Below are 13032 nucleotides of genomic sequence, written 5' to 3'. Positions count from 1 at the left end.
AATATAAATCCTGCACATCCACTGAAATTCCCCCAAACAATGGAGCTTGGATGTTTTCCTTACAGCTCATCATACTAAAAGATATTTTCAAATTCTGGTGTCACCTCACAGTAACAGCAGCACAAACCACGTTCTACTGCCAAGCACATTGTGAACTAACACAAAACCCCGCAAAAAAGATACTCAAAATCTATACTGCAATTCCATTGTAACATAACAGTAATAACACCAAGGACTCAAACAACAATAACCCTACCTGTGAAAAAGCAAGGGTAAATATTACACTGGGTCTTAGAATACCAATACACCACCTACTGAGGAAACAAAACAAACCTGATTGCTATAGATCCCTATGCTAGCAGAATCTCTCATCATGGTTACACACATAGAGCAGAGACAGACCGTCACCAAATACAGAATACAAAATAAAGGAGCACAAATTAGAAAAAACTGAAATGGAAACCCCAAGAAGCCAGACTCTGTATATTAACAATGGAAAAACAGAACCATCATTCCTCATAAAACAAATAAAATCAAGAAACATAAAGCATCAGTTATAATAGTAAAACCATACTAATAAAAGAATATTTTAAAACTACTGATAAATAGAATTTCTATTAATTAAAATCATATACATTTTTTATAATTTCCCAAACACCAATAAAATATTTCAAAACAGCACATATATCAAATAACACCCAATAATTAAAACTAATAAGGATTTTAAAAGGCCCCTGCTGTCCATACATGGGAGCTCTTGATTTCCAGTTACCCTGATATTGTCAAGAATTAGGAGGTTATCCTCTCTCTCTCACACATACTCACATGTCCATTCTTTCTCACACATACACTGTCACATACATACACATTCATGCTCTTATACCCACCATAACCTCTCGCTCTCACAGACACTGACACTCTCGGGCTCTAAGACACTCTCTGCGCCTCCACACACAACCCCCACACAAACTCTTACTCCCCTGGATTTTCTCATACACACTCATGCTCTCACTCTCTCTGGCTCCCTCACATACACACAAACACACCCCCCAGGCAAGTTCCCAATCATTCTCACACAAACACACCCACTCAGGCAAGCTCCCAGTCATTCTCACACACTGAAACTGACTCCCAGGCAGGCTCCCACTCATTTTCACACCATTCCCTCACCATCCCCCAGGCATGCACACATTCATTCTCACACACACAGACCCCCAGGCAGGCACCAATTCATTCTCACACACACACACACACACACACACCACACACACATACAGCACACACAGGCAGGCATCTATTCTCATACATATAAACCCCAGGAAGACACCCATACATTCTCATACACAGACACACCCTCAGGCAGGCACCCATGCATTCACACACATACACCCCCAGGCAGACTCCCATTCATACACATGCACACACTAAAGGCAAGACCCTCTTTCTTTCTTTTGCCAGCAACCTCAGAGTCTCTCTCATTACTCTGCTGCCACTGTCAGTGATGCTGCATGCCTATTGGGGAGGCGCTGATTGCTGCTACTGGCACTGAAGCCCATTCTGCTGCCTTCTCTGTGCTAGCCCCGTGGGTTTCCACTTCCCTGTACATTGTGAGATCCGCATAGAGAAAGTGCTACTCTTGCACATTACTAAAGATTACATGTGCCAATCAGTAAAAAGTTTTTTGTTTTTTTTACCTTTGCTGTCTGATCTTAGTTTTCTAATCGGTTGGTCACAGGCTTTTTTGTTCCACCTCCCCTTTCTTATTTTTTTGCCAATTCCTCACATATTGTCTTTTTTTCTATTTCTTTTCTCTCCATCTATCGTCTTCCCTCAAACACACAGTCAGGTTCTCATTCTCACATGTTTTCTCTCTCTCACACACACACACACACACACACACACAGGCTCTCACTCTCACATGCTCTCTCTCATACAATCATTCATACACACAGTCTCTCACTGGCACATGCTGTCTGACTCTCACACACACACAGGCTCTGTCTCACTCCCACATGCTGTCTTGCTCAAGCACAGGCTCTCACTGTCACATGCTCTCTCTCATACAATCATTCATACACACAGGCTCTCACTGTCACATGCTCTCTCTCATACAATCATCCATACACACAGGCTCTCACTCTCACATGCTCTCTCTCATACAATCATTCATACACACAGTCTCTCACTGGCACATGCTGTCTGACTCTCACACACACAGGCTCTGTCTCACTCCCACATGCTGTCTTGCTCAAGCACAGGCTCTCACTGTCACATGCTCTCTCTCATACAATCATTCATACACACAGGCTGTCACTGTCACATGCTCTCTCTCATACAATCATTTATACACACAGGCTGTCACTGTCACATGCTCTCTCTCATACAATCATTCATACACACAGGCTGTCACTGTCACATGCTCTCTCTCATACAATCATTCATACACACAGGCTCTCACTGTCACATGCTGTCTCTGCAAACATTCAGGTCCTCAGTCCCACACACAGGCACACAATCTCTCAACTCAGCTCATACACGCACACAATCTCTCAATTCAGCTCATACACGCACTCTATGGGCCCTCAGCCTCTCTCTTACCTCTGGGCCTCCTCTTCACGGGCCGCTGCAGGATGGGCTCTGCAGCGGCCCTGATCTTCTCGGGCCAATCCGCGGTGGGGACCCTGCTACCGGGCCTCCTCCTCTGCTCAGCCGGCTGCAACAACGCTGCTCCTCTTCTGCACGTGGCTGACGCTCCTCCTCCTTCCTGCCCACGCGGCTCCGGCAACATTTTTCTTCCCGGGCTGCGTGGGCAGGAAGGAGGAGGAGCACCTGCACGTTTCGACGTGACCTTGTTTTTCGGGCCGTGGTGACGTGAGCTCCACCACGACCCTGCCGATCTTCCTGCTGTGCGTCTCCGGCACAGCACAGCGATGTTTAACTACTCAGCCGCCAGTGGGATGAGGTCCACCGGCGGCCGCATTGGCTCCCACTTGCTCCGCCCCGTCACGTGCACCGGACTTGCGCGACACACCGGCACATTGCAGGTGACACACTAAAGTGTCGCGACACACACTTTGGAAAGCTCTGTACTAGGGCATTGAGATCTAGCTTGCAAATGCTATTGGATGTATCATCTTTCAAATTAATTCAATTGGACGAATCAAGAGAGAGACTGTGCTATGTGGAGGGGCCAACAATTTGGAATTCTTTACCAGGGTGTTTGAAGGTTGAAACTGGGCTTCTAAAGTTCAGGAAAATGGTAAAAGCCACCTTCTTTCAGCAGGCATTTGGAATATAGCAATAGCTGAATGTAGAATGTGAAACAATATCATGGTGGCCACTCCTTTATTCGAGAGCAAGTAGGGGATGGGTGGTGGCAGCACAATGGTCTAAATAATTTTAGATTGTTATAGTCTGAATTTTTGTGTAAAATTATGTATAGTTTGTATGTAGCTGTTTAACAATTATCCTTTTTAAGATTTTTGGGTGGAACCGTAATCCAGTTTAATGGTTAGAGCTCTGCAGACTGATAGTGCTTATTGAATATTACCAGAGATGAAAGAGATGTAGAAAACTTGAGCACCAACCAAAAATTTATTTTTTACTTACTGTTTTTTGTTCCTTTTTCTCTTTTGGCCTGTTATTTTGTTTTTGCTTTTCTTTGCTCTACCTTCCCTCTATTTTCCTTCTCCTCATATTTAATCCATTCTGTTAACCGTTAGCCAGACCTTTTCTCTCCTTTCCTGCCAGTCAGCCTCCTTCCCTCTTCCCACCTCCCCCTCCAGCCAGCTTCTTCTCTTCTTGGTGGCCTAGTGGTAGGTGCTAGGAGCCAATTTGGACACCCTGGCGTATGAGCTTTTTCCACCTGAGTATTAGTATTATTTCCTTTAATGTACTGTGTTTGATGCTCAAAATTATGCTGATTGTTTTGCTCACATATATTTACTTGAATTTTTATGTTCTTTCTTTTTAATTTGTTTTTCCTTTAATTAACTCTTGAAATATTTTTCCAAGACAAAATATTTAATTTTTATTAATATCCTCCTCATGTATTTAAAAAAAAAATATTAATTTAATAGACTAGAAACATGAGTAATATAGTTAAGCAGTTTCTTTCTTTCTCTCTTTCTGCTATACAATAGGGGCTTTAATATCTTTAAGTCAGTGCTATATAACATGATAGAAACAAGAATGTAATCTGATTCATGACACTGAGAAAGTGGGGATAAGGGGAAGGGTACTTGTCAGGTTCTTGTGGCCTGGATTGGCCACTGTTGGAAACAGGATGCTGGGCTTGATGGACCCTTGGTCTGACCCAGTATGGCATTTTCTTATGTTCTTATGTTCTTATGGAAAGAGAAGCAGGTTTACTTCTATGCATTTAGGGGACAACCTTCATACTGTGCAGAAATGTAAAGGGTCTGGGTACTTTTTACCTTAAGACTCTACATCCGTTTTCAAAGGGAAAATTGACTTAGGAAAGGTACATGCTCAGACCTCCACCTGCCATTCGTGTGTAGACTGCTTCTGGGAAAGTATGAGTGTACTTTTTGAAACTAAACAAAGTACATATGTAAGTGCAAACGTCTTTCCAGGTCCATGCCCTGTAACTCCTCTCCTGCATGTAACTTTATCTGCAAATAGGGTATGACATTTTCAGACCCCATTTCCATTCCTAAATCAGGTTTATGTGCAGCATATACATAACAGATTATATTACAAAAAAATATTCTCTTAGTGACTGAGATTTAAATAACTGATTATTAAAGTGATGCTTTATTTTTTATCTTTCAGAAAGCAGAGACCACTGGGGAAAAACGACCAAGAGGCCGACCTAGAAAATGGGTATGTTTTCCTCTTCCTATCACTACAAATTATGTCATAAAATAATGTATGGTTTAACAAAATACTTTAAATGTTCTAATGAGGGCAATTTATTCTTTCTGTTTGTAATTTCCAAATCAAAGGAAAAGTCTCATAAAAATGTTTAGATTTTCCATTTAGAATCTATTTATTTAAAGTGTTTATAGTCTGCCCTGTCACTATCTATATAAAATCTATATATCCCGCCCATTCTAGTTCAAACCATTCCAAGCGGATCGCAGCATTAAAACATAAACATGAAACTAATACGTACAAACACTACAACATTAAATGAATCTAAAACTATTTTTTTCTGCATTTCCCATATTTTGCTTATCAGTTTAGGTCTGTTTATCTGCAGACTCCTGTAGTCCATTATTTCAAACTTCTCTTTCTGTTACTGCCCCAAAACAAGTGATGTCTGCTATAATCTCTTTCTGTGGGTAGTCCTGGGGGAATTCTACATAGACCTGCATTTGCCTCATAGAATAAGGAACAAGGATCAGAAAGCAGCAATAGCAATGACAGTGGAGGCCTGCATGGGTTGAAAGAGAGGAAGGAATAACCTTGGTGTCAGCTGGAAATTAAGAAAGGAGCAATGGTGGGCTGACCTACATGGACCGGAAAACAGTTGCGAGAGTCAGCATTGGAGCATGCAGGCCAGAAGAGATGAGCCTGCATCAGCCTTGGCCTACATGGCCTTAACAAAGGAGGGAGCAGTGGGGTCTGTTGGAGCCTGAAGACATGAGGTAGCGAGCTTGGGGGATTGGAGGGAGATAGCTGAGGGTCTTGATAAAGAGGGAGTGGCAGAGAAAAGCTAGGGGATCTTGCTGGGATGAATGGAGAGAACTGGGGGAAGGGGCACTTTCTGTCTTCCCTCACCTCAGGAGCCAAGTCTGGAGGGGATAGATAGGGAGAAAGCTGGGGGGGGGGGGGGCTGCTGGAGTGAGAGGTGAGAACAGGGGGTGGGAGAGCAGAGACAGAAAGCTGGGGAGGGTTTCAAGCCTCTTCGAGGGCTTGAGCCTGGTGGGGCAGAGAGAAAAATTTTAAGGGGGAAAGGGATGGGAGAGGGATCAATCCTGGGGGAGGGGAGGATAGTAAGTGATCTGGGGAACTGATACAAAGAGGAGGAGAGGTCAAGCAGGGAGAGAACAATCTAGAGACACCAAGCCATATAATGGGATAAATACACATAAAAATATAAAAAAAATTTGCATTTTTTAATACGTTTTTTCTTTATTGCATTATAAATTAACTTTTACTCAAAGACGGTGATTATATTGTGTTCTTTGAGGACAAGCAGGATAGCACTCCTCACATATGGTAGCCTGGTATGGAAAACTTATAGTAAAGTTTCTAGAACTTTGGTGGTGCCACACCGAGCAAGCCATTAATCCACATGCCCATGAGGTGTCTCTCTCTTCAATATTTGCTTTAACGAAGAGCCTGCAAGTCACGGTTATGGTGCCTCATGCTCCTATTTTCCAAACCACCTTGGATTCTTGTCAGATTTGCAGCATCATTCATCATGGGATCCTATGGTTTTGTGCCACATAGTTATCGTAGATAAGATTTTTTTTTTGGCCATCTTTTTTGAAATTTCAATTTGTTCCAGTCTTGCTTACGCAGAGGTGTGCCTTCGGTGCCTGCCAAGCCCCTGAGTCCCTGCCACCATCGAGTTTCATTTTGCTTCCCTTTTATTTCAGTGATCATGTCTGATGGGTTCCAGTGATACACTTGGGGGTGGATTTTCAAAGGGTTACGCGCGTAACCCCGAAAACCCGCTCCTGTGTGCGCCGAGCCTATTTTGCATAGGCCCGGCGACGAGCGCAAGCCCCAGGACTCGTGTAAGTCCCGGGGCTTGAAAAAATGGGCAGGGTGTGGGCGGGGCGGTCTGGGGCATGACATGGACAGAGGCCTCTCCATTCCTGCTGGGCCCGGGGATTGCGCACCGGCACTTGGCCGGCACGCTCAACCTACGCCTGCCCAGAGGCAGGCGTAAATAACATAACAAAGGTGGGGGGGGGGGGGGGGATTTAGGTAGGGCTGGGGGACGGGTTAGATAAGGGAGGGAAGGTGAGGGGGCGGAAGGAAAGTTACCTCCGAGGCCGCTCCAATTTCGCAGTGGCCTCGGAGGGAACGGGGAAAGCCATCGGGGCTCCCCTAGGGCTTGGTGTGCGCAAGGTGCACAAGTGTGCACCCCCTTGTGCGCGCCGACCCCGGATTCTATAACATGCGCGGCTGCGTGCGCATGTTATAAAATCAGGCGTAGATATTAAAATCTGGCCCTTGGTGTGCAAGGACTATGTCTATCATGGACTCCATGATAGATTTATCCTGTGGGCATCGCATGATATCCAGGGGTATCGCAAATGTGTGACCATGATCCAGAAAGGAAGCCAGTCCTGAATGAAACTCATGCAAAAATATTTCTGGCATTGGAAGGACCGATCCATTGACATCAGCATTGGAGGCATCAACATCAAAGGGTCTCTGAGCTGCATTAGTAGAGGGAATGCCATCTACATCGGAGGGATTACCTTCTATGTGTGTTTGAGTCTGGTCTTGAATTCCATTTTAACCAGTCAATTGTCCTTCCAACACTTTTTTCCCAAGCCACATGTTTACCAAGTTGAACAATAATTGCACAGTTTGGACTGCAAAAGAGCCTTCGCAGACTGAAGTCCATAGAAAGTCCACTCAATTCTTTACTATTTTTGACAGAAACAGACTGGGGGTTACCTTTGCCGGACTATATCTAATTAGATAGCAGATTGCATCTCCTTCTGTAACACCCACCCATACTTGAATCTGGTGGCCATGTCAAGGCTCACTCTGGCCGAGCCATAACAATGTCAGTAGCTCGCTTGCGATCAGTCACTGTGGAGGAGATCTGCAAGGCTGTGACATGGAGTTCATATCTCACTATTGTGTGGACAGGGATGGCCGATGCAACAGTAGGTTTGGCAGTCTGTCCTGCAGAATTTGTTTGCGATGTAGAACCCAACTTGTTTCCCTTCTAGGGCCTGGTTTTTTTTTGTTCCAAGCTGCCTCTCTTATGTTAAATATATAATGGAGAAAAGGCTTGTTGCCAACAAAAATATTTTGCCCTTTGGCACTTGATATTGTTATCCCCTTGGTTTTTTGTTGGGGGCAGCCAGTAGCTAGGGATTCCCCATCTGTGAAGACTGCCATCCTCCTTGTCCTCGTTGAAAGCAGAGTTGCTTACCTATAACAGGTGTTCTCTGAGGACAGAAGGATGTCAGACTTATCATAACCCGCCTACCTTCCTTTGGAGTTGGTTTTTAAATGCTAAAATATAAGACTGAAGGGACTTGCCATGAATGTGTGGTGAAATTGCTATGAAAGACGAGGAGAAGAGCAGATTGGGTGAATTAAAGATGGGGCTTGCGAAACGAGGCACCTTATCCAGCTCCTTTTGAACCTGCACTGATTGATATAGCTCAATCGGTTGCATTGCAGTTAGAGGAAAAATTTGAAAAGATCTATGAGAAATTTGATGAAGTTCATACTTTATTTGGACATTAAAAAAAATGGCTCCAAGAAACTGAGACTTGTATAAGAGCCATAGAGGATCGCATACAGAACTGGGAGATGGAGTTACAAATTATTAAAAAAACAAAAGTGACCTAATACCGAGACAAAATTGATGACCTTGGGAATAGGTCAATAAGAAATAATTAGCTATTTATTGATTTGCCTGAATTGATTTCTGAGATGGAGTTAGTAAATGTTTTGGAATTCTGGCTGTCACATGCTCTGGATTTGAGTGACAAGCAGTACCCTTTCCATTTTGAAAAGGTGCACAGGCTAGGGTAGTGTGTAACATCAGATAACCAGCCTCAGCCTGTAATAAATTGGAGATTATGGAAGCTTATTACAAAGTAGGATCCTTGGAATATGAAATTCACAAGATTCTCATTTTCCAGGATTGCGCCACTGCGGTTGCCGCCTGCCACAAGGCATTCCCCCGTCTTTGCTCAATTGATTAAAAAAAGATTTGTTGCACTTTGTACTTCCCAGTGTGGCTGTGCCAGATTTAGCAAAATAAACCGGTGATTTGTGAAATGGTGGAAGCGGGGCAATTATTTTTGGGCAACTTGGATGGGGATAATAGTCAGTCTTTCTCTTCTGATATCATATTTTTTGTGGTGGTGTTAATTCGGAATCTGAGGGAAATGTTTGCTGGGCATTAATCTACAGTTGCAATCTCACTCAAAATATATTATATCTTGGAAAATGTGATAAGCTCCACGATTCAAAAAATTGTGGTTATCCTTCATATTGCACTTTTCAGGCAAGGAGACTTCCGAGTTCCTGATAAATAGATGTGCTGGAGTATAATCATCAGTCACTGTGTAAAAATCCACTATTGATATCGTAGGCCAGCCGTAATGAAATGTTTTTATATACATTTTTCTTTTGCAAATAAGTTTTTATTTTTCAATGGTTTTTATCTTGAACATGTTGAATTTGAAGGCGGAGACAGTAATTTCTGAGCGCCGATGCACATAGACCAACTCGGTCTTCTGTGCAGCCCTTAACTTCGACCTGACATTACAAGGTTTCAGATAAACATCCTTCTTCAGGAGTAAAAGTTACATTTGCGTTTAAGCACCATGAGACTTTGGTTTAAACTGCAGGTTGTTTTGAACTTTAGAAAATCTTTCAGAAATGAGCTTTCTTGCATTTGTGCTACTTAGAGGATTGTCCTTAGTGAAGGGCTGTGCCATCAGTGCAGTGTCTCTGGTTTGCAATAGCAAATGAGACCCTAATATACTGTTGTTGCAGTTGATCTTTTGTAACAGAAGCAAATATTTTTATAATTCTGAAGTTCAACTGGAGGAGGAACCATAAGAATTGAGTTTTTATAATTATGTAACTGGTATTGTTTCTGTATCAGCTTTTTTTTATAGATTCACATTTAGGGTTGGGGAGAAGAAAGTTTTCTAGAACCCATTAATACCTTTGCTGAAATTTATTTTATTTATTTATTTAAGGCTTTTATATACCGACTTTTTTGATACAAATCAAATCAACTCGGTTTACATTGAACAAGCGGTTAACCGTAACAATTAACAATTAACAAGAGACATAGATTGAGGAAGCAAAAAGTTAAATTATAACAGGGGGCGCAAAAACTGGAGATCGGAAATAAAGAGGGGAGAGCAAAGATGAGATAATTAACTTTATACAGAGGATGGTGTGGGAGGGGTCCACCACAATATAACGTATATGAATACTTAGTGTTTGTTTAATCACAGTAGAGTTGGGAACAATTCTAAGTCAAGCTATTGGCTTAGGAACAGGAAAGGCTCGACAGAAAAGCCAAGTCTTAAGTTTCTTTTTAAAAGTTATAAGACAGGTTTCCTGCCTGAGGTCCGGTGGCATGGTGTTCCAGATGGAGGGACCTATTGTTGAGAATGCCCGGTCTCTGATGTTTGATTGGTGCACCGCTTTGATTGGAGGGACGTGTAAGGATCCTTTGTAAGCTTCCCTTAAGGGTCTGGTCGTGGAGTGAAGTTTGAGAGGGTGTAGCAGGTCAAGAGGGGTCTGATGGTGTATACTTTTGTGAATAATTGTAAGAGATTTATGGAGAATCCTAAAGTTTACTGGGAGCCAATGAAGATCTTTTAGTATAGGAGAGATGTGTTCTCTCCGATTGGTATTCGTCAGGATTCTCGCAGCCGCGTTTTGAAGAAATGAAGCATAGTATTGGGTAAATTCTTTATTGCATATTTAAATTCTATTTTACATGAGGACTCATTTTCTTTGTTCTATGTTGGACCTGGTTCTAATGAGGGTGCAGCCCCACGTGTTCCACGGGTGTCTCACCCTAGCTAAAAGCTAGAAGGCTCTCTTATAATGTTTGGGGGGTGGGAGGAGGTGGGAGGATGGGTTGAGGTTGGGGGAGGGGGGAATAGAGTAGGATTTTGTTGGAATTACAGATGTGCAACTATGCAATTTTATGGAAGGTTTTGTGTCCGACGTACAGGCTTGGAAACCTGGGAATGGTAATAGGCAGAATGAAAATTTTGTTCTTATCAAGATCATCTATGGCATCTGCTCATGATATAAGGTATATAGCTTGGAATATTTCAGGGATAGGATCTGTGATTAAAAGTTATAAAGTACTCCAAGCCTTAAAGAGATTTAAAGCAATAGCTTTTTTTTTTTTTAAACAGGAAACACATACAGATGATGTGGGACATCAAAAATTGCAAAAAAGCGGGTGGGGAAGGTTTTTTTTATTTGTCCTTTGAGAAGCATGCAAGGCATTTTCTTTGGAGGAGTCAAAAGGCTCGATTTATATCTTTCATTACTGATGAGGCCATGGGAATATGGTGGCTTGGCTTTGCCCAATCTAAAACGCTATATTATGGCATGTAATTTGTGATACTTAAGCCTGGATTTTAAAAGGGCTGTGCACGTAAATTTCGGAGTTTACGCGCGTGGCTGGGCCTTGTGCGCACCGTGCGCATTTTACAACAGGCCCGGCCACGCGCATAAACCCCGGTACGCGCAGAAGTGCCGGCCGAGGGAAAAGGGGTGGCCCGCGGGGTGGGGGTGTGTGCCGGGACAGAGCCATTAGACACTGTCCTGGGGAAGTGCGCGCCGGCAGCCGGCCGGCACTCAGAGATTACTTCTGCACTGGAGGAGCAGTAAGTATTAAAATAAAAAAAATTAGGGATACTTAGGGTAGGTTTAGGGGCGGGGAGGAGAGGGGAAGAGGGAGGAAGGATAGAGTTAGGTGTAGGTAGGTTCCCTCCCAGTCCGCTCCTTAATTGGAGCGGACTGGGAGAGGCCTGATTGCGTCCCCACACGTCGCTTTGTAAAATTTCCCTCCCTGCACATGTGAGTTGTGGGCCGCCCGCACATGCACGCGCAGATTTTAAAATCCGTCGCGCATGTGTGCGCGGCCATTGGATTTTATAACATGCGCGCGCTGGTGCACGCATGTTATAAGATAAGCGCATCCATGTGTGCGCGCGCTTCATTTAAAATCGAGCCCTTAGGGACTGACTTGTAGATACCTCTTAGTGCTCTCTGCTTGAAGTGGAGGAGGAGGTGGTGGTGCCATTAGCTCTACGCTTTCTTATACATTAAGTTCCTTCTAAACTCCCAGTACATGTTAGATTAAATATTCTTATTAGGACTGGCTATAGAACTTAAAAATGGCTTTGTCAGTGTTTGAAGGTGAGCTGGTCTTTTTCCTATTACTTGCCTATTAGGAGCAAGCAAATTTTGATTCTAGAGATCAATCTAGATTTTTTTTTTTTTTTTTTAGAGACAGGGATAGCGCTGGCCTTAATGTTGTGTCATAATTATTGAATGATGATGATCAGTTCTTATCATTCCAGGAATTTCAAAGGGAATTTGATTTTGATCAGAAATATTTCTTTGCCTACTGTCAGATGAGACATTATATTAACTTCTTAGATTGACAAGACTTTGTTTTTGAAGCAGAAATTTTTGGCAGAATTGTTTAGTTTAATGGATAAAACCCCCCCCCCCCCCCACCTAATAACAATGTCATTTATTTATTTATTTATTTCCAGGATTTTTTTTATACTGTACAAACAGTTTACAACCTTTCAAATACAATCAGTAAAAGCATAAGAATTTAAAATTGACATAATACAAATCTCAAAATGCATAAAAACAAAGCAGTCAAACCTATTACAATGTAGGATAGAGCCATGCCTTCACTTTTTTTCTAAATGATAAATAATTAGACTCCAGCCTAAAATCCAGTGGCTGAATTGCAAAGCACAGGCCCATACACCAAGAACATCTTCTTTCAAAACACCTCTTTTTTTTAAATCTCTTTAACCCAGAGCACTACAAACAGAGGACCATTAGGCGAATGTAAATTTCACCTTGGTCTTGTCTAGGTAAATAATTTGCTCCCTCATCCCAGGTCACCTTATACATGAGGGTCAGGATCTTAGTCAGTAACTTTTAAATAGCTGCATGGTTATACATGTTTGCGTGTATGCCGGCTTACGTGAATGGATGCAGCCATTTTATAACATACGCATGTATGTACGCACATTTTATAAAATCAGCTGTACACGTATTCTTGCGTGCACAGTTTTATATGGATGGGTGCATGTACGCGCAAATACCAACTCTGCCATGTAAGTG

General features: G+C 42.7%; 1 protein-coding gene across 3 annotated transcripts in view; it reads left to right on the top strand.

Moving 5' to 3' along the window:
• Nucleotides 1-13032, top strand: part of HMGA2 (high mobility group AT-hook 2) — a 381404-nt gene that overhangs the window by 81708 nt on the left and 286664 nt on the right. For all 3 annotated transcript variants that reach the window (XM_029616846.1, XM_029616844.1, XM_029616847.1), the window contains exon 3: nucleotides 4795-4845. In XM_029616846.1, the coding sequence (XP_029472706.1) occupies nucleotides 4795-4845 (51 nt within the window). The remainder of the gene's footprint in view (nucleotides 1-4794; nucleotides 4846-13032) is intronic.

The sequence above is a fragment of the Rhinatrema bivittatum genome, chromosome 9 (genome assembly GCF_901001135.1).
Source record: "Rhinatrema bivittatum chromosome 9, aRhiBiv1.1, whole genome shotgun sequence".
NCBI lineage: Eukaryota > Metazoa > Chordata > Amphibia > Gymnophiona > Rhinatrematidae > Rhinatrema > Rhinatrema bivittatum.
Note: the sequence above shows the minus strand (reverse complement) of the source record. Positions and strands in the feature narration are given on the sequence as shown.